We start from the raw sequence: 22807 nt of genomic DNA on the forward strand, positions 1-22807 counted from the left end.
TATTATAATTTAAATTTTATAAATAAATAAAAATTTAAAAATTAAAATTCAAAATTTACAAAGGATTCTTTCTATATTTATCCTAATCACATTTATAATACACAATAAAAATAATCCATAAAAAACATAATCCCTTTTCATTCATTTGAAAACAATCAAATTTCTCTCTCCTCAAATCCGCCGTCTCCATGCAATTTCGATGTCGTCGCCTACTGACCACCGACCACCGTCGCGCTACACGGCCTCTTCCACGCGTCCCTCGCCGTCCTTCTTTCGTCGACGCCGTCGCCCACCGTCCCGATGCATCTACACCGCCGCGGTCCCATCCATTGCGACGCAGCCACGTTCGGTCCCCATTCCGATCCATAGTGATTCATCCACTCGCGATGCGCGGCCTCCGTGGCTTCCTCCTCGCAATGCGCCACCACGAGTCTCCCATCGCACACGCAATATCGTCCAAGATGTCGTCGCCGGTCACCCTACGACTCTTCTTCTCCTCTCCTATTTGGTTTTGAATGATTCTTTTAACTAGTTTTTTATGTTTCTTTTTATTAGTTTTGGATAATTCTTTTTCCTATATTTTGTATGTTTTTATTCTTAGAATTTGGATGATTCTTTTTCCTATGTTTTGTATATCTTTTTTCTCATAATTTGGATGATTCTTTATCTTATGTTTTAATATTTTTTTTTTGAATTTGAACTTTAAAAAAAATTAGAGTTTGCGTAATAAATGGTAAAAGATAAACTAGAGTAAAAAGAGGTCATTAATAATCATTATTAATTAATGACAAATAATTAGTATAGAGTGTAGTTTAAATATACTTATTGGCTTGTTGTTGGTTATACCACTCTTGATTCTTAGCAGAATTTTTGTAAATAATGTTTCTAAATCATTATTTTAATTTTGTTATACATAATAACAAAGTAATAAATTTATTTAGTATTTTATTTATTTTAAATTTATAAATTTTATACCTTCTAAAAATTAAATAACTTATAAAATGTTTATTTTTGTTTTTAAATTTTTTTATTTTTAATGTTTAAATTATTTTATTAAATTTATAATTTTAAAAATAAAATTATAAAAATTAATTTTTTAAAAATAATAAAAAATAAGTGACCAGACATTATTATGTCTGTTGAGCCGCTAATAATTTTAAAAACAAAAGAGTGATATGAGAGAGGATTTTTATAACCGCTCTTTGTATTTAAATTTTTTTTTTAATTTAATCATCTAACTAAAATATTTATTAATATTTTATTCGATTTAAATAATAATAAAATATATCAATTTTTATTTTTTAAATTGATCTAAATTATATTATTAATATTTTTTATTATTTTTAAAAATTATATTTTTATACATATAAATATCCCTATTTCGTTTTAAATAAAACAAAAAAAGAATAGAAAGAGACATTTTTAAAATATATATATACATCTAATTTATCGTATAAACAAAATAATTATAAATATATTTTGCTTACACAATAAATAAAATATCTTTTATTTTTATTGCTATAAGTCTAAGAAAATGAATGTAAGATGAGCAATTCTCTTCTATAAATCAATTTTGTCTAGTGAGTCTTTTTATCTAATATTTTATTTTTTTTTTCATGAAATATGTTGATTAGATTTTTTTCTTTTGTGTTAATAACTATAATGGTCCACTTTATAATTCTCTTCTCATCGAATAAAATTTTGTCTTTTTTTTTTAAAAAAAATTCTAATTGGTTATATCCATCTTTTGAAGAATAATTTATTTCAATTTAAAATGATTATTTTGTGAGTTCCTTAACTATAAAAGTTTATAAAACTGTAGTTTAGGTTCTATCATTCAACCTTAGTTAAAAGATATGCTAGAAGGCAAAACATTTAGTGAAAACATGAGAAGTCACTTAAATATAAGGCAAATGCAAAACAATAAAAGAAAATAAAAAGATAAAAGTCATAAAACAGTAGTGGATTAACATTTCTCATTAATATGTAGATGTATTAATTTGAATTCTCTCTTAATTATCTAACAAATAACTCTCGTGAATTCTTATTTTAGTTTTTTTATGTCTCAATTCTTTTGCCTAAAAACATTTCTAATCTAAATTTTTGAAGACAAATTATATCAACACAATTGTAGAAATATCAACACAATTTTTTAAGATAATTATTTTTAATTTATTCGTTAAAAATATCCTTGTTGTTTTATTTTATTTTATTTTAGTTTAGAGGAACATGTTTTGTGATATTTATCACTTAAACTATAAATACAACTGAGCAAAAATCAAATACAGTTTTTTTAAACGTACATTTTCTGTAGAAGATAACATTTTAACATCAGTATTTTGTTAATAAATAACAGTCAACACATTTTTTATTTTGCTAATTAAAAATATATAAATACATAGTTAATTAATAATAATTATATTTTTTAATTAACTATGTTAGATATATTAAAATTAACTATTAAAATTAATTAATATAAAATATATATTAAAAATAAATTAAATTATATATATTATTGATTACTGATTTTAGTATATAAATAATATTTTTATATTTTTATATTAAAATATATTTTTACGAGAAACTCTTATTTTCAACTCACATAAAAATATGAAAATACATCCTTTTAAGGATAATACCCTAGTTCAGTAATTATTTTCTTTAAAGTTTAAATCCATCCAAATAAACAAAAATGGTTTTTTCCCCTTCAATTAAGAAAGTAATATTTCCATAAATAAATAAGTTGAAATAAAGAAGGAGGAAGTAACTCCCACTACTGGCGAGCTTTGTGCGGAAACGTTTTCGGAGCTCTAATGGCGGTTCCACTCAGAATGAGCAACAACAATAAGCGGGCTGTGCTTGCTCGTTTGAAATCCCTCATCAACACACAGCAGGTAACACTAAAACACTACCCTTCTTCTCTCGTCTTTCAGTCTGCTCTTTTCTTTTTTGGTTCAGGCAATTTATCGAACACTTCGTGAGTGTTAACATCTCTTTTGTCCTTTGGTTCAATTTCTCAGTTGCAGAGGTTCTGCACTTCTATGCAGCCCAAAGGGAAACTGGATGATCGCTTGTCTCCAAAAGGGGACTTAGATTACTCGGCTCTGAAAGGTAGCTATGATTATGCATTTTCTTTTGCTCATTATTGATGGGTTGTAGTTTCCATTTCTTATGTTAACATCATTGCAACTAATTTTAGGTAGAATTCTTGCAGAGACATATGTAAATTTCCATGTAATCATGTGTGTGTATTTCTTTTTAAACCATGTTAATGGGTTTGACTAAAGCCTGAGCTGGTTTTAATTGTGACCTATTGTTCAGAACGCAATGACTTCTTGAAATGGAAGACTCTGGACGCTAGTAAGCTTGGTATAACTACTTCTAAGCTTTCGAATCCATCTCGGATTGTCTTGGAGCATCTTGACCTCATAGGTTAGGATTTTCTTAAACCTCACTCTGCATTATTTAAGAGAGACCGTTGACAAGCTTGCAAAAAACATTGCAATGTTCCTCTTCCTATTGAAATGATAAAAGATGAGCATTGCCATCTTTGCTTGTTCTTCCCCACCCTTGAAAAGGGTTCTTGCTTGATTTTAGACAAACTTTGGCGTTTTATAAAACTGGATCTCTACACACACACATACACACAAGGATTTTGGTGCTAGATACATCTTACACTTTTTTCAATACCCATATTTTGTTCTTCAATAATTATATTCTTTTTACCTTCAAATTACAGGAGTTAAGTCCTATTTGGTAGGTGGGTGTGTGAGAGATCTACTATTGAATAGAACTCCAAAAGATTTTGATGTCATCACCACAGGGGAGCTTCATAAGGTTTTATGACAGTGATTCAATTTATTGACTAAATAAGCGCGGCATACCTTTTTGATGAGTTTTGACGAACATTTAGTGTCCTCAATATCTGACAGGTGAAAAAGCATTGTCGTAAAATAGGCCATGCTATAATTGTAGGGCGACGTTTTCCAGTATGCCTTGTTAATGTAGAAGGTTCTCAAATAGAGGTTTGTCCGTTGAGTAGTTATACTTGATTAGCTTTTCTCTTTCTTTAGTCTACTACTTACATGTAGGTTTTAGTGTGCTCTTCATTGGAGATTCTTCTTTGTAACGTATTTCAACAAAATTTACAAATACTGAATCAGGTAACCAGTTTTGCGACAGAGGCACAGACATTTGAAGGGAGTGACCAAGTTCGACGCACTCTATTGCCCAAATCCAAATGCAATAATAAAGACGACTTAATTCGCTGCAAAAACTCCTTGTACAGAGACTTCACAATTAATAGGTGTTAATGGATTTTTTGTTTCCAGTTTTCTTAAAAGAATTTGGAGAGGGTCTATTGGTTTGTGTGTTTAATTTCAGTTTTTGAAAAAATTGTTTCTCTTTAAAACCGAGTGCTGCTTTAGGTTACAAATAATATAGGAAAGAGCAGTAACAGCTTGTTTTTATCTAAGATAGTTAACTTTATACATACACTGCCTTATTAATCCATTTCTGATTGTGGAAGCAGTTTATTTTATGACCCCTCTGCTAATAAGATATATGATTATGCCAATGGAATCGCTGATTTGAGATCCTTGAAGGTAACTTTTTATTGAACTTGTTAATAAATGTTTACACCCAAGCATGACTAACTTGTGAGTATGTTGATATATATTTGTGCTTTGTAATGTGGATTCAGCTTGAAACTGTGATCCCTGCTCAACTGTCCTTCAAAGAGGACCCTGGTAGGTATTATCCTGCTCTCATTAGCATGTTAGATGAGATGCCTTTGACCATATTGATTATCATGCACAATGAAAATGAAGTTGCATCTGAAATTTCTTTGTAGGGAGAATTTTGCGTGGCTTCAGAATGGCAGCTCGACTAGGTTTATCGTTATCAAGGGAGATTGAGGCTGCTATTTTGGCTTATTCTTCACAAGTTAAGAACATGAACAAGGTATATCAATTGAAATTTTATGATGGTATGCTTCCTGAATGGGTGACCACCAAGCGAGAATATACTTTGCTGTTGCATACTGCATGAATTTGTAATAAGAAGAATTATTTCATCTTTTTAATTTTACTAGTATGCTTCCACTTACATATGTTGTAACTATACATGGGCAAGTGTAAAAATGCTGTCCTTTTTCTTTCTTTTCTCTCTCTTTTTTTATTTGATATAGCATTGTTATTGACACACCTGGCAAAGGTATACGTACCTATTATAAAAAGTGCTCAAGGTTTTCTTTTTTGGATGTGAAAGTAATTATGGTTTTTGTTTTGTCATTCCTCCTGCTTCTGGTCTTTATGTTTCTCAGACTAAATTACTGACTGAGGTGAACTATATGCTGTCTTATGGAGCTGCTGAACCATCTTTGCGCTTGCTCTGGAAATTCAAGTTGCTTGAGTTTTTATTTCCTGTGCATGTAAGTGGATCTGAGTTGCTGACTAATTGAACATTATGCCTTATACAAAACAATTGTTAACTCATTAGCCGGTTATAGGCAGCATATCTTGATGAACAGGTGGATAAAGAAGGTGTTCTTGCTTCCAATATGTTGATGGTAAGTTACACTGGAAAAATAATTGTAGACTGAGCCTTTTAAGATATTTTTTTCTTCTGCGAATGCAACTGCTAAAATGAAATTTATTTTTTTTCTCATGATAATTGGTGAAGATTCTGCTTTCTAAAAGTCAACTAAATTGGAGATATTGGATTTGTCATGTTGCTTACAGTACATCAATCTCTGATTAGTTTGTCTGAAGAAAGATTAGAAGACAAAAAATGGATGTATCAGAACTTTTTGTATCCCTATATCATGCATGCCTGTGCCTGGTACCACTTTTCTGCTTTCACCTCTTGCAGTTCTGTTACTTTTGCAGAAATTATTCCTCCATCTGGATAATTTGGTGGCATGTGATCGGCCTTCTGATTGCACTCTATGGTAAGTGGTTGCTTGTTGCAAGAAACTGTTTTTCATAAAAAATAAATATTTGACCTTAAGTTTAGAACTAGTTTTTCTTCAACCAGGGTTAGATGGTATTAGGAACCTGATCATTTGAGAGATAGGAGAAGTAGAAACTGATTACTAGTAAAACTAGTCCAAGGCCTAATGAATCCCCAATTGAGATCAAACAATTCTGATGTGCGACTTAAGTCCTATACCTTGCAATTGGGTTCTAGCTTGCCACCATGCTCTGCAGTCCTTACTATGGTCAAAGAGCCCAAAACTCTATAACCTCCATCAGAATTCCATATTTTTAATGTGGGACTCAAGTCCCATGCCTTCATATTGAAACTACAAATATGAAAGTAAAAGATATGCTAGGTATCCATCTATAGTGGTGCATGTCTGAGACATGATTGTATGTTTGTGTGATACAGGATTGGGTTGCTAGCATTTCACCTGGCATTAGTAAATAACCCGCAAGAAGCCCTTGTGGTGTGGGCTCTTGCTTCTATTCTATATCATGGGAATTGGAAAGACGGTGTTAAATTCGCTAAAGAACATGCAGAAGTGACTGTTAATTTTGCACCTGAAATAAGGATGTCCTGTTTGAACAAATCGGAAGAAGAAATTGCAAAAGCAGTCACTGAATTGGCATCTCATGTGATACACTCTGTATGTGTGCTGGTTAATAATGATAGTCTTCGTCAATCCATGGCTAGATATCCATCTTCTCCATGCTCTGGCACTGTAAGTAAATATTTATTTTTATGTATATATTTTACTAGCATTTGACATTTTGCATGGTGGATACTGGATTGATTGCATAATAGTTGCTCAGGATCAAGTTCTGTTCTAATCAACTGTGCTATTTAAACATGCCATAGTTAGCCATTCTTTGTGATACTTCACTGTTTCTGGTTGGACCTTGTTAACTTTTAGTAGTTTTTGGCTTGAAAATAAAATATCTATGTAGATCATTCATTTATGTCCATGTGAAAACATGTTACTTTGTGGTACTTCATATGGTCTCAGTCTAACTGAAAACACAAAATGGTGTGGCATTCAGGTATTTGTACCAGGGAAAAAAGGGCAGATTGTTGGTGATATTTTCAGAGTGCTAGTCAATGATGTCCAACTGTATAGGAGTGAAAGAAAAGGTTCAAAGATAAAATATGGCATGCTTAGCCGGGGCAGTATTGAAGAGACTAGATATGTTTTCGGCAAAATTGTTCTCAACACTATGATTAGTTGCATTGTTGGGAACAAGGATGATTTTGAGGCTGAAAAATGTCATCTTAAGACTGAGGACACTGAGGAAAGTGGCCAGTCACAAATTTCAAATTCAGTAATCCATAAATCGGTTGCAAGGAAACATGAAAGACAAGCTTTATCACCAAGTCCAGAAAGTAAGCAAGGAAAAATCAAGAAACAGAAACTGGTTGACAATGACCGTGTTCCAGAGCAGAAAGTGGACATGGCGAGCCATGAATTGGTTTTCAAGGAAACCAGTCAAGAGTGGCAGAAGCAAGCAAAATTAACTCAGAAGGTTGATCCATCTATGATGAAGGGCTTTGTGCCGAAAATGAAAAAACATCCAATAAAGCATCCAGCGAGGCCTATGAAGACAGTCAAACAGAACTCACACACACCATCACAATTTAAAGTGTCTAAGAATCATCATGAAGTAGCTGACAGCTGCAACATAAATGTGGATGCAAAAGCAACAAATAAGTCACACTTAAAGAAGAAAAGGTCCCAATCATCATCTGATGAAAAAGTTTTGAAGCATTCCCTTTCCAGTCTCTTCAGAAAATGAATACTGGTTGGAACTTGGAACCGGCATAGTTTAGAAACTAAACATATAGAGGAGTTGTATTAGATCTCTTTCCTCTTTTTTAGTCCCAAAATTTTTTACTGATTTAAAAGTAGGCTTTCAGTTCTTTAGAGTTTACTTGCCATCATTAGGGGATACCCCCTCCCTTGTTTGATTGTGATGGGAGAAAAAAAAAAGGAAAGGAAAGAACATATATATACTTTTCAATATGAACAAGATTCATAGGAATTAGTCTCAAGCTGGATGAAAATCACATATTGTGTGTGGAATGGATTTCATTGATGGCTTTTTGTGAGCTTTAAAAACTAGGGCATGCAATCAGGTATTCAAATATGCAACTTTTTTATGAATAGACATCTGTGTGGAACATTATTAGAAAACATATAAAGGTAGGTTGTACTCCTTGTTTTCGCTTCGTTAGCTTCACAATGAACTAGCTTTTCAATTCAAATGTGAGACCAAATTCTTGAAGAGCTTTAAGAATTTTTTTTTATTTGGAAGTAAATACGTACGTAATCGTATGATGGATGAATCAGATATGTGAGCACGTGTATCACACTCACAATTTGAAATATGACAACTCAAATGAGTTTGTTGCATAGCATTTATTTTATATTTTATATATATAGCTAGACATGTCAACGAAGTGGGGTAGATTTGCCAAATTCAATTTTCTTTATTTTTGTTTAATAAAAATTTAAAACGTAATCTAGTAATCATAAGGGGAAAAAAAATTCTCTAGTTTCATCTTTGCGTCATGAGCAATTGATAGATAATCATAATAAAAGGGATTTTGTGAGGAGACAAAAATGTCCTTTTGCTTTTTTGATGTGATACAATGTCTAAGTTTAAGAGTTTTTTTTAAATAAATAAAATAAATATCAGGATTAAATACAAATACGAGTTAAAAAATTTAGATTTTTATATTTTATTATTTAAATTGGACGATTTTTTTATAAATAATTTTTAACATTTAGTCATAACTTGCCAGATGAAATGAATTTTAAGAAATTTTCAATAAAAATGTTAAAATTGGATATTTTATTATATATCTCGTTTTTATATAAAAATGAGATAATTTTACATATATCTCTCCTTCTCATAGATGAGATATGTTTAAAAATATTATCTATATCTATTATTTTTATATTTATTTTTAGAAAAAAAAAACACCTTAAGTTTAAGTGCCGTTGATATTAGATTTTTCTCTGATAAGAAAGAAGCCAGGGAGATAAGGAAATTGCCATCAATGTGGATACAATATTGTTGAAGGTACAAAGTTTTTTCTTTTTCCGAATATGAAACATTACATGCAATTTTTTTTTTATTTATTGATGGAAGATTCAAGATAAACTCACTAAGTGAATCTAATTTGTTTTTCATAGATTTGGCTCAGTGCTCTTAAATCGGCATTCATCATGATGAGTTGATGACTCAACAAACCCACTCCAAATATTTGATGATTGTCATTTCCTTATCTATTCTATTACTCTTATTGGATTTCCCCCCTAATTAATGCATGAATGTTAATAAAGATTATATTATGTTTTAAAAGAAATTAGAAACAAAATAAGATGAGAGAAGCTATAAGCAAATCAAGGAGAAAAAAATGGGGTCAAATGGGAAAGTGCGGTAGAGCGGCATATAGGAGCGTCCTTAATAATAGAAGGAAGAAGGGATCAAAGCAAAGATTAACAATTCCATCCCAATGATTTAGTTTAGTTCATACATTAGAGATTTCACATTTCTTTTGCCATGATTCTATATGATTCACATAATTACTTTAACTTGATTTTTTTTTAAATTTTTCTTTACCAAAATCCTATCCAGCTAAAAAGTTTTAAGCTGATTCTTTTTTTGAGCAAATTAATCTAATTATGCAATAGAATTACATTACATTATAATATATTCGAATATTTTCATCTTGAATTGCTATTATCTCGCTAATGAGTTATTATAACTTAAATGGTATAATCCCCCAAAATAATTTTTACAAATAACAAATAGAGTTAGTGTTTTAACATATTTTAAATTCTTAGTTTTGGCATGTGTTTATTAATTATAAAAATTATTTTGACTCATCAAAACTTATGAATGAACAGGTATTATTAAAAGATATTATACTATTAATATTATCAAATCATATAATTTTATTCATAAAACTTACAAAATAGTGAAGAAGGTAAATGTGATTTTGAAAAAGAAGGCATCTTTGCTGCAACAACACGCCTCTTCCCACATGCCAACCATATTATTACCGTTGCTAGAGACATATTTAGACATAAAAATAGAAAAAAAAGTAATGAATTAATAAATAAATAAACAAATAAATAATATTAACATAATAAATAAATAACACAAAGTTTGTTATCATGTTATGCCAGCCTTAGCCTAATCCAACGGTCACAAGTGACTAGCCGTTGAGTTTTGAACACACACAAAAAATTCACAAATACCCCCAACAATGGTTTCACTCTCCTCAGTGTGCCATTGGTAAGTGAGTGTACCCACTCTCTCTTCTCTCTTTCTCTCCTTCAACTTTCTGGATCCACCAAATTTGAATTATTGATGCACATCTTCTGAAGATTGGGATTTTGGGGGTGTGATTGATTGTTCATTAAGTGAGAGAAAGAAAGAAAGAAAGGAAGGAAAAATTAAAAATGGTGATTTCTGATGAGAACATCTCTAACTCAATCAACCCCACAAATCTCCAAGGTATAAACTTTATGGGTGTAGTGAAAATTTTCAACCTTGAATTTTTATGCAAAGGTTGTAATATTTGGGTTTTTTCTTTTTTTCAATAGGAGGTTTAGATTATATGGATACAAAAAAAGCTGGGCAGAAGAATAGAAGAGCTTTAAGTGTTATCAATCAGAGTGTGGTGGAAAGTAGACATTACCCTTGCATTTTGAACAAAAGGGCATTTGCAGAGTAATTTTCTCTAGCCATTCTCTTTGCCATTCTACATCTATTGTCCTCTTCTGTTTTTCTGTTGTTTTTAAATTTTAATACTTTGGTTCTATTTTTTTGTTGTTTTTAAATTTTAATACTTTGGTTCTATTTTTTTTTGGGTGTTTTTAAATTTTAATACTTTGGTTCTATTTTTTTGGGGTGCCCAGAAAACATGAAGTTTGTGAGAAAAAGCAGGTGGATCCAGTGCACCGACCCATCACAAGGTTAGGAATTAGAATAATGATGACCTGGTGGCTGGTAGTGTATTAAAAAGTTTTAAAAATTGAAATTTTAAAAATTTAAAATCTACTTCAAGATTCAACTTTAGTTTGCTTTCATACAAGATTCAATTTGATGTGTATTCTTTTTTGGTTTGCTTTTATATTATGTTAGGAGGTTTGCTGCAAAAATTGCTACCACACAACAGTCTCGGAATGAGGTAGTCTTTTTATTTTTTTTGTTATTATTTTGGGTCCTCTCTATGTTCTTTGGTGAAATTATTGCACTACAAGCAGATCTTGACTTTTTGAAGCATTGAAAACTGTGGTAATGGTGAGGTCAATTTTGATTATAGGAAAACAAAAGGAATACAAACAAATCCAATCAGTTTGGAGAGTATATACTCATTGACGATGAACATAAGTCAGTGGAAGATCAGCCGGTGCCAATGTCTCTGGAGCAAACAGGGCAATTGGACAATGATTCAGATCAGATGGTATGTTTTTACCTGTTCAAGATTCTTTTTTTTGTTCCTCGGATCCATATCAAAGCTCAATTAGTGACTAAAATGTATTAAATATAAACTGGCTCTGTTAGGAGGAAGTTGAGATGGAGGATATAGACGTTGAAGAGCCCCTTGTGGACATTGATAGTGGTGATGCAAATAATACTCTTGCAGTTGTGGACTATATTGAAGAACTTTATATCCATTACAGAAAAATGGAGGTACATTTGGAAACTGAAAATGAATAATAGCTTGCATTTCCTCATAGGCATGTAAATTATTCGTTTAGGCTGAGTTTGGTAAAACTTTTTTTCAAGAGGAGTTTGTGGTTTTAAAAAGTATAAGCACCTCATTTTACATTTGGTAAATTAAAAATGTCCAAGTGCTTGTGCTAACCTTCACAAACTTTAACACAATCTTCATATATTTTTTATTTTTTAACCTAATCTTTACAAATTTCAACACAAATAAATCTCTATCACATATTAGGTATGAACTTCTATCTATTTATATTATTTTTTTGTGCGTTGTTTTTGTATTTTTTTCAGTAGATCTATTATGTTTGTTTGTTTTTTTTGTATTTTTTCAATCATAAAATTTTCCTTGCATGAACATTAATTATAATAACATGTATATACATATCTAAATATAGATGTAAATATAGATATATAATCATAAGAGTAGTTTATTTGAAATATGTGTTCTATTTTTTGTGATCCGTAAAAATGAGCCAATATATATAGGTGGATAATAGAAGTAAATATTTAAACTCTAAAATTTGAGTTAGGTAATTTAGTATTATTAATGACGATGTTTAGAGTAAAATAAATTTTTATGATACTTATATAAAATTTTAAAGTTAAAAAAATAAAAGAGTTTATTTATTATATTTATGTTTATTATGAAATTTTTTATTTTAAAATATTATATAAAATTTTAAAGAATTTGAAAAAATAAATTTTTTTTGTTATAAACATGTTTATTATAATTTTTTTACCAAACATAATTGTGGTGATTGTGCTTGCAAGTGCTGCAGCTTTCATAAGCTATTTTCAAAAAATAAAAGCTTTACCAAACTATGTCTAAGTAAGCCCAAATGGTATGAATATGAAGATCTAACATTTTTTTAGTCTAAATAGTTGGATAATCAACATAGTCTTTTTTTTTTTTTTTTCCATTGGAGCAGATTTCAGTTTTAAATTTTGGAATTCAAAGCTAATTTCAGAGTTGTTCTATATATGCAGAGGACTAGTTGTGCCTCGCCAAATTATATGGCGCAACAATTTGACATTAACGAAAGGATGAGGGCTATACTGATTGACTGGCTAATTGAGGTAAATTGAATGTGTTAACCCTCTAAACAATCACTAATAGTCGGCATCCTCGCTCGATATTGTTGAGTACTGATAGATGCTTGTGTTTATGGACCTTGCAGGTGCATGATAAGTTTGAGCTCATGCATGAAACATTGTTCCTTACAGTTAACCTCATAGATAGATTCTTGGAAAAGCAGACAGTGGTAAGAAAGAAGCTTCAGTTGGTTGGTCTAGTTGCAATGCTTTTGGCATGCAAGTATGAGGAAGTTTCTGTGCCTGTTGTTAGTGATTTGATCCTTATATCAGACAAGGCATATACAAGGAATGAAGTTCTGGATATGGTAATATATATGTTTTCCTTGTTTAGTACTACCATCTTAACATATATGCATGCATTTATAGAGAAAATAAACTGATATTTATTTGTTTATTTTTCTCTTATAAACCCTTTCAGGAGAAGTTGATGCTGAACACATTGCACTTTAACATGTCTGTTCCAACAGCATATGTTTTCATTAGAAGGTTCCTAAAGGCAGCACAAGCAGACAGAAAGGTAGCAACATGCTTGATAAAATTCATAGTTAAAAACTCTCATATTTCTTATTATGATGATGATCATTGATATGGTTAAAATTACTAACTTCTTAATTGATACTTACTCTCACCATGGACAGCTTGAGCTACTAGCTTTCTTCTTGGTAGAGCTATCTCTAGTGGAGTATGAGATGCTTAAGTTCTCGCCATCTTTGCTAGCTGCAGCTGCAGTTTATACAGCTCAATGCACAGTTTTCGGCTTCAGACAGTGGAGCAAGACATGTGAATGGCATACCAATTACACAGAAGAGCAATTATTGTAAGCACATATTCATTCATTCATTCAATTCAAGTACTGAATTGAACATAGTGCATCATGTGCTAATGTAATTTCCTTGTGACGCGCAGAGAGTGCTCGAGTTTAATGGTTGGTTTCCACCAGAAGGCAGGGTCAGGGAAACTTACAGGGGTGCATAGGAAGTACTGTTCTTCAAAGCACAACTACACTGCAAAATGTGAAGCAGCAAGTTTTCTTCTTGATAACTCATTGTTGTAGCAGCCACATGTATAGCTAGCTATTAACAAAACAGCCACAACTACAAACTTGACTTTTACTTGGGTTGCATATTTGGGGAATCATAGATTTTATTTCTAGGATCATCCCCCTCTGATGATGCTTTTTCTTACTTCTAAATTTACTTTCATTTTAGTCCCTTTACTTTTACATTATGTTCCTATGGTGGGAACATAACTTTGTCCAAATCTGTATTTCTTCTTGTTCCATTCAACAAAATAATGGAAATGATTGGTATAGAAACAATTTCATTCATTATGAGAAGTATTTGATTATTGCTCTTTGTCCAACATGTATAATGTAGTGTTTTCTTTTTTTTTTCTTTTTTTTTTAACAAAATATGTGTATGGTTTAATCCATGATTACTCTTTAGTTGACAATTCAAACAATCATCTTGAAGAGAATCCACAAGCATTGATCGGAAACTTCTGTCGAATTCAAGATGCAGCAACTAACCAAGCAATTGAACCATAAGAATTGTTGCCAATTTGGGCTCATGTATCATTTGAACCATAATATATTACTAGAGAAAAATGTTTTAAGAAACTCATATTTGTACCTAGATTGATATTTGAACCTTTTACAATAGATTGAAATTTTAAATTTTATATATGGGTTATCCACCAAAAACGCCCCCGAATTATTCAATTGTCGACAAAAATGGACTCGAATTTTACTATCAATAAAAATACCTTGAAATAATTTAAAAACACAACAACAATATCCAACCGTAAATCTATATTTTCAAAAAATATGTTAGATATTGAATTTTGACGTGATTTTTTATAAGAATAATTAAAAAAATGAGATATTATTATTCTTAAAATTTGGTGATTTTTTTCTAAGTATATATTTTTTTGTGATTTTTTAAAAGTATTATTAGTTGTTAACAAAAAAATTACAAAAAAATATATACTCAACAAAAAATTACCAAATTTTAAGGATGATAATATCTTATTTTTTTAATCATGCTTGCAAAAAATTGCATTAAAATTCAATGTCTAATATATTTTTTGAGAAATACATATTTAATATTAGATAATCTTGCAAACAAACTAACATTAAATATGTATTTCTCAAAAAATACATTAGAGATTGAATTTTGATGTAATTTTTTTGCAAGTATGATTATAAAAATGAGATATTATTATTCTTAAAATTTGATGATTTTTGTTATGTATATATTGTTATGTGATTTTTTAAAAGTATTATTGATTGTTAACAAAACAAAAATATGAAAAATCACCAATTTTTATTTATAATAATATCTTATTTTTATAATCATACTTGCAAAAAATTACATCAAAATTTAATCTCTAAAGTATTTTTTGAAAATATATATTTACCGTTAAATATTATTGTTATGTTTTTAAATTATTTGAAGGTATTTTTATCTATGATAAGATTTCGGTGTATTTTTGTCATGATTTAGAGATATTTTTGGTAGTTAACCCTTTTGTATATTTTTTATAAAAATTTTGTATTAATAACTTTAGCAGGTCCTGTTTTCTAAATCTTAAAAAATAAGGGTAAAATATTACACTATAAAATAAATGTGCTTAAACAAATGGGATTTTTTATTTTAATAAATAAATTAATTATAATAATTATGAAAATAAATAATTTAAAAAATATTTACCAAAATAAATACTTTTCTCTTATCTCATTTACACTGTAAACGAGATACATGTATTTTTTTAAAAAAAATAAAAATAATAAAAGATATTAATAATATCAATAATCCAAACTTTTAGCATGTAATGATGCAAATGGTATATAAAAAGGTCGATAAAAAAGATTAAAATTGATATGTTTGATCAATTAGTACTAAAAAAGAGTACATAAAAGATTTTAGATTAAATTGTGATCCAATTGAATGAATTTAAATTTAAAAAATAAAAATAACGGTTTGCCAATTGTCAGGAGATGTTGATGGAGATAGTAGAAAGAGAATGGAAACGGCTATCTCCCTATCTCCCACGTAGATAGGGAGATTATCGTTTCATTCTCTTCCCACTATCTCCATCAACCTCTTCTATTAATTAGCAAACGGTTATTTTTATTTTTTAAATTTAAATCAATCCAATTAGGTCATAATTTAATTTAAAATTTTTTATGTACATTTAAATAATATGAGAGATGGATTGTCCATTCAAAATAAACATATTAACACGTTTACATAAAAGTACGTAAACACGTTTCTAACTACCCACTATTAATAGTGAGCAGTTAGAAAAAGATAACTATGTTAATAGTGGGACGTGCACTTACATGCTTTCACATATATGTGTTAACGTGTTTAGTTTAAATGGATAATTAATTTTTTTATTATTTAAAATAGACGGTTTATCTTCTTTGTTATTTAAAATCGTCTATTTTCTTTATTATCTGAAACATTGTATTTTTAAAAGTTTGATCCAAACTATATTATTAATATCTTTTATTATTTTTAAAAATTATATTTAATTATTTATAAATACATGTATATCGTTTATACTGTAAACGAGATATAAGAAAATTGAAATAACACATATATCTCGTTTACACTATAAACGAGATACATACAAAATTATCTCGTGTTCGTTGTCGGATTCCAAACAGGTCGGGTGGATAGATGTAGAGGGGAGATGCCTTGGCTTGAGTCGCGTTGCTTGCGGGTAGTCGAGTAGCCGAGCACTTGTCGTGATGAAAGGGGGGTGCCACCTGCAAGGACACTCCGACGCTTAAGTCAGTAATGTGCAGGCGAGCAGAAAATAGGGCTGGAAGATGTGACGTACCTCGGGGGAAGAGCCATTCTTCCCCTTATATACATGTCAGTGGTGGGCCCCGTGTGAGGTTAGGCCCATGATCCCAAGGGCGCTGCCCTGCAGCCGTGTGTGGGTCGTACAGGACGCGTGTCCGGGTCGGTTGGAATGCAGGCGTCCGGGTCGGGTAGAGCTTGGGTCGGGTTGACCCGTGTGGACCTTGGGCTGGGCCGTAACAGTGCCCCCACGCGCCAATGGTAGTCGTGGAAGCTACCAATGGCGTGCAGTCTCTCATGTCGTCTAGTCGGCCGCTCGTGGGGAGGATGCGCCCCCAACACGCGTGTCCCTTGGTCTGCATAGGCAACCGTTTCGTCGCTCCGTTTCTCGTGCCGAGCATTGAATGCTCATAATGGGGTGGAAAAACCCCGTCTGAAAAGACTATTCTGCCCCCAGGTGTTTTCGCGCTTTGGGGGGCAGTTTTTAAACAGTCGGTTTTGTGCTTCTTTCTCTTTTCACACTTTCCATTTCTCTTCTTCTTCTTCCCTGTTGCAATATTTCAGAGCATTGTTGCGGTACCTTCGTTCATCTATCCTGCACTTTCCCAGACTTGCAACTCCATCTCCTTTCCATCAATTTAGGTAATTATCAAATCAATCTCCCTTTATGCATTATTTCTGTATGCTTGTTATTTGGTTTTTTTGATGTTACTGTGTAGCGTTTTAGTCACGAGTAGACGTGTTAGGGGGAAAAGTACCATTCCAGGGTAGGCTTTCTCTCGCTTTTTTAGCCATTTAGCCTTGTTTGGCCTTAGTCGGGAAGTCGTGAGGGTGGTGTGTGTGTTCGGCTTGAGCAACCGATCTCTTAGACTAACTGGATGGTACCCCCATGTAGGTATGGCTCGCACGGTCTCCCGGGCATCCGTTAACCCCGCGGCGTATGACCAATATGCTTGGGTCGTCTCTGATATAAGGGAGTCACCCAATCAAATGGGCGAAGAGGAGCTCACCGAGTTCCGACAAGCCGGGTATCTGTGTGGCGGGACCGACGAGGAGGCCAATTACGACGTTTTCGTCCCGGCTCCTCACAAGCGTTTGTATGAAATCAACTTCCGACCCAGCCAGGTCGCCGACTGGATTTGGTTCTACAAGGCTATGTTCACTCAAGTCAGAGTTCGCATTCCGTTTTCAGCCTTTCAAATGGCGCTTTTAAACCGAATTTCTGTGTCACCGTCGCAGTTGCATCCGAACAGCTGGGCTTCGATCCGCTGTTTCGAGATGGTTTGTGAGTATCTCGATCTGCCGGTGTCCGTAGATGTCTTCCTCTTTTTCTTCACCCTCACAAACCCTTCCAAGGAGGGGAAACATAGGAAAGGGTTTATGTCCTTCCGGGCTGCTCAGGGTCGGAAGATTTTCGGCTTGTTCGAAGATTCTTACCATGGGTTTAAGGACAAGTATTTTAAGGTCCGCCCGGCCAAAGGTCGTCACCCCTTTTGGTTATCTCTGGAGGGGGTACGGCTCATCCCGACTTATTGGAGCTTCGGAGCAGGAGCCAATAGTTTTATTAAGGTAGTTTATAAAAACATGTCGGCAGTAGATCAGCAAATTGCCGAGGTGCTAAACGCAGTTTTTGGGAAGAACCCGGTAAATCCCCATCTTCTTATGGGTGACCGGGAGTCCGGCCGTAACTATATTTGTGAGAAGCTTTTTACTTTTCCCTTTGTCTTTTTTTCCCTTTTGTTGATATTTTGTGACGATTAACCGACCTCCTTTCTTTTTTCTTGCAGTGGATATGTCTGCGTCGGTGACGGGTCTTCCCGACTTGTTTCAGACTTTTCTTGGCGGCGGTGATGAAGAAGAAGATAATGACCAGTCTGCCGCTGAGACGTCTACAACTCCTACCGAGGACAATGCAGCTCCGAGGCAGGAGGCCGTGGTTGGGGGAACCGGGGCCTCGACCCAAGCCGCCCAGGTCGAGGTCGAGAAACCGGTTCATTCCTCTCCTCCTCGTGAAGTGGTGGGTCAAGGGGGTTCGACGTCTGCCCCTGACGATGATGTGGAGGTGGTCGTCCCTACCCCTAAAAGAAAAAGGAAAGCGTCTTCAAGTCCCGAAGGGGTCCTCACCGTCATGGAGAGGAATTTCGATGCATCCAACTTTATAGACACCCAACTGATCCCTGGCACCGAGGAGTATTTCCACGAGTCTTCCCTTGCCGGGCAAGCGAGGTGGATGTACCGAACACTTCTGCGGGGTGCTGTGATAGCTCGGAAGGCCGAGTTTGAGCTGTCCGGGATGGAGTCCCTCCGCAGGAGGCTGGAGGCTAGTGGGAAGGCCAACAATGAATTAAAAGATGAAGTGGAAACTCTCCGGGGGCAATTGACTCAAACTTCGGAGAAGTTGGATGCTGCCGAGAAGAAGACCACCACTGCCGAGCAGAAAGCGACTGCCGCCGAACAAAAATTAACAGCTGCCGAGAAGAAACAGAAAGAGTCGGACGCGACGATTGAACGTTTGGTCGAGCGTGAGATGGCTCTGGAAGGTCAGGTCGCTGCGGCGCAAAAGCGTGCGGCCGAAGTTGAGGAGGAGAAGAGGGCCGTGGAGGCCGAACTGGCGACATGGAAGGCTAAGTACAAGGACGTCGTCAGACAGGGCAGGGGCGCGATCCTGGCTACCGAGGAAGCCCTTAAAGCGCAAGTTAAAGTTATTGCCCCTGAGTTCGACACGTCGGCGATTGGTGTTCGCAAGGTCATCCATGACGGCAAGGTTGTCGATGCCTCCACGAAATGATCCTTGTTTACAGTTCCTGTTTAGCCGCTTTCTTCTGACTTGTAAACTTATTTTAGTCTTTGCCGTTTTTGGCTTTTGTGAACTATTTGATGTTAGCCGTTTTACTTTTGGCTTGTGAATAATGACCTTTTTGGTCGCTTGCTCGTGTTGTCGCGATAAACCTTTTATTTATCTGCGTTATCATTTTTAACCGTTTTGGTTTATATTTGTCGTTTGCTCGTCTGCTCGTGTTATTGTTCCTATTAACCGTTTTTGGTTTGAAGTCGTTTAGACCGGCGGCTCGTGGCCTTTCGTGTAGTTGTTTGTTACGACGGTGGTTGACGGCTTCCCGGGGTGATCAGTCCCGGGTCGCGTGTCGTTGTTAGTCACGACGGGACGGTTTATCTGAAAAAAGATACAATATGGTGGAGAATTTGCACAAGTATATCTTATTCGGCAACCACATAAAGGACTTGAAAGTTACTATAAATGACAAATTGGCTACTTAGCTAGATTGGTCGGCATGTCGTTCCGTCTTTTAGGAGTAGAATCTTCTAAAGTTGTCCGCGTTCCATGTCCTCGGGACCTCCTTGCCATCGAGCCTTTCTAACTTAAAGGCTCCTTTTCCCATCACCTTTTTGACTCTGAAGGGGCCTTCCCAGTTTGCCGCTAGCTTGCCCTCTCCGGGGGTCGGCGGGCCGATATCATTCCGTCTCAGAACGAGGTCGTCAGGTTCAAAGTCCCTCTTGAGCACTTTGGTGTTGTAGCGCAGAGCTATTCTTTGTTTTAGCGCTGTTTCCGTTAAATGGGCCATTTCCCGGGCTTCATCTATCAGGTCCTTTTCTATAGTTTCTTCTACTCCCTTCAAAAGCAATCGCGGACTTGGTTCGCCGATCTCTACGGGTATTACTGCATCTACCCCGTACGTTAGTCGGAAAGGAGTTTCCTTGGTGGAGGACTGCTCGGTTGTCCGGTAAGACCAGAGGACCGATGCCAGCTCGTCGGCCCAAGCACCCTTTTTATTGTCCAACCTTTTTTTTAGCCCTGAAAGGATGACCTTGTTGGCAGATTCCACTTGTCCGTTCGTCTGAGGGTGTTCTACCGAAGAGAACCTTTGCCTTATACCCAGGCCGTTGAGAAATTCTGTGAACTTCTTGTCAGTAAATTGTGTGCCGTTGTCCGAGATGACGACTTCCGGTATCCCGAATCGTGTTATCACCTGCCTCCACATGAATTTTCTGCAATTGGCTGAGGATATGCTAGCTAGTGGTTCAGCTTCTATCCATTTGGTATAATAATCAATTGCCACTATGAGATATTTGACCTGCCCAGGGCCAACCGGGAAGGGCCCTAAGAGGTCGATTCCCCACTGAGCGAATGGCCGGGAGGTCGTTAGCAAGCTTAACTCTGAGGCCGGTGCCTTGGCAAAATTGGCATTTTGTTGGCACTTTATGCACTTTTTGACGAACTCTTTGGAATCTGCCATCATCGACGGCCAGTAGTACCCAGCTCGGATTAACTTCCTTGCTAGGGCTCTGCCTCCGATGTGGTGCCCACAGCAGCCCTCGTGGACTTTCCTGAGGACATAGTCCGTCTGGTCGGGGTGTAGGCACTTCAGTAGGGGTTGGCTAAGCCCTTTTCTAAACAGCTGTCCTTGGATGACGGCGTATTTGGCTGCTTCTCTCCTTAATTTCACCGCATCCTTTTCATCGCTAGGGACCTGGCCATGTTCTAGGTAGTTGGTGATGGGGTCTAGCCACGAAGAACTTAGGGTTGTTATGTGTAGTGCAATTGCTGGTTCCTTTGTCATGCCTTGGATGAGAGACCGGTTTCCCTCCCCTGGCTTCGTGCTAGCTAATTTTGATAGGAGGTCTGCTCGTGTGTTCCTTTCTCTGGGTACATGCTGGACCGTGATCTCTTCGAACCTTTGGCTCAAACTTTTGACCTTTTCCAGGTATTTCTGCAACAAGGGGTCCTTGGCTTGGTAGCTGCCGTTTACTTGGGAAGTCACGACTTGGGAGTCGCTGCATACTTCCAGCCTTCTTGCGCCGACCTCTGTTGCTAGGGTCAAGCCTCCTATGAGGGCTTCGTATTCGGCTTGGTTATTCGAGATGGGGAACTCGAATCTAACCGACTGTTCGTATACGACCCCGTTTGGACTTTCTAGGATGATCCCGGCTCCTCCGAAGGTCTGGTTGGAGGCTCCGTCCACATGGAGCTTCCACCGTGTACCCATGTCTTCGCCTGGGTCTCCTGTTACTTCAACCAAAAAATCCGCCATGGCCTGCGCCTTGATGGCCTGCCGGGGCTCGTACCGTATGTCATATTGAGAGAGTTCGATGGACCAAGTCATCATTCTTCCCGCCAGGTCGGGTTTTTGGAGAACTTGCCGAATCCATTGGTCCGTTCTGACGACCACTTGGTGACTCTGGAAGTACTGCTTTAACCTTCTAGAGGAAGTTAGGAGTGCTAAGGCTAGCTTTTCCAACTTGCTATATCTTAACTCTGCTCCTTGTAGGGCCTTGCTTATGAAGTAGACTGGCTGTTGGGTTTTCCCGTCCTCCCGTACTAGTACTGCGGCCAGGGCTTCACTTGTTATAGCGAGGTATAGGTATAGTGGTTCCCCGCCCCTTGGCTTCCCGAGAATGGGAGGTGCCGCTAGGATTTCCTTGAAGTGTTGAAAGGCTTCTTCGCACGCGGGTGTCCACTCAAACGCCATCCCTTTCTTCATGAGGTTGAAAAATGGCAGGGCCTTTGTCCCCGAGGCTCCGAGAAAACGGGAAAGTGATGTCAATCTCCCTGCCAATCTCTGGACGTCCTTGACACAACCCGGGCTCTTCATCTGAAGTATTGCCTGGCATTTCTCCGGGTTGGCTTCTACCCCTCTCTGAGTTATCATAAATCCCAGGAACTTGCCGGCTTCCATGGCGAAGGCGCACTTGAGGGGGTTCAGCCTCATACCATGTTGACGGAGGGATGCAAACACACTTGCCAGGTCGTTTATGAGGTCGTCAGGTCGTGTTGTCTTTGTCAGGATGTCGTCCACGTAAACTTCGACCGTTTTCCCTATGAGGTCGTGGAATATCCTGTTCATCAGCCTTTGATATGTCGCCCCTGCATTTTTCAAGCCAAATGGCATTACCTTGTAGCAGAAAGTTCCTCCTGGCATTATGAACGCCGTTTTGTCTTCGTCTGGTCGGTGCATCGGTATCTGATTGTAACCGGAGTAAGCGTCCATGAAACTCAGATACCGGTACCCCGCCGCGGCGTCGACTAGTGCATCTATGTTGGGAAGGGGGAAGCAATCTTTGGGGCATGCTTTGTTAAGGTCAGAGTAGTCCACGCACATTCTCCATCTGCCATTGTGTTTTTTCACCAATACCACATTTGAGAGCCATGTCGAGTAGTCC

At 35.7% G+C, this 22807-nt stretch overlaps 2 protein-coding genes across 2 annotated transcripts; both read left to right on the forward strand.

Annotated features, from left to right (window-relative positions):
* The first annotated feature begins 2654 nt into the window (after positions 1-2654).
* LOC112747658 (uncharacterized) lies at positions 2655-8028 on the forward strand. The gene is made up of 14 exons (XM_025795809.2): positions 2655-2894; positions 3021-3111; positions 3322-3432; positions 3740-3837; positions 3933-4025; positions 4164-4306; positions 4532-4604; positions 4703-4748; positions 4853-4962; positions 5324-5431; positions 5510-5569; positions 5889-5950; positions 6391-6703; positions 7023-8028. Exons 1-14 carry the CDS (start codon positions 2814-2816, stop codon positions 7770-7772), a joined length of 2139 nt encoding a protein of 712 aa, XP_025651594.1. The 5' UTR covers positions 2655-2813; the 3' UTR covers positions 7773-8028.
* Positions 8029-10219: 2191 nt separating this feature from the next.
* Positions 10220-14154, forward strand: LOC112747659 (G2/mitotic-specific cyclin-1-like). The gene is made up of 11 exons (XM_025795811.3): positions 10220-10505; positions 10595-10721; positions 10910-10966; positions 11136-11181; positions 11317-11457; positions 11559-11687; positions 12711-12800; positions 12902-13123; positions 13237-13335; positions 13457-13635; positions 13725-14154. Exons 1-11 carry the CDS (start codon positions 10451-10453, stop codon positions 13870-13872), a joined length of 1293 nt encoding a protein of 430 aa, XP_025651596.1. The 5' UTR covers positions 10220-10450; the 3' UTR covers positions 13873-14154.
* Positions 14155-22807: the final 8653 nt, after the last annotated feature.

This window comes from Arachis hypogaea, chromosome 15 (assembly GCF_003086295.3).
Source record: "Arachis hypogaea cultivar Tifrunner chromosome 15, arahy.Tifrunner.gnm2.J5K5, whole genome shotgun sequence".
Classification (NCBI taxonomy): Eukaryota; Viridiplantae; Streptophyta; class Magnoliopsida; order Fabales; family Fabaceae; genus Arachis; species Arachis hypogaea.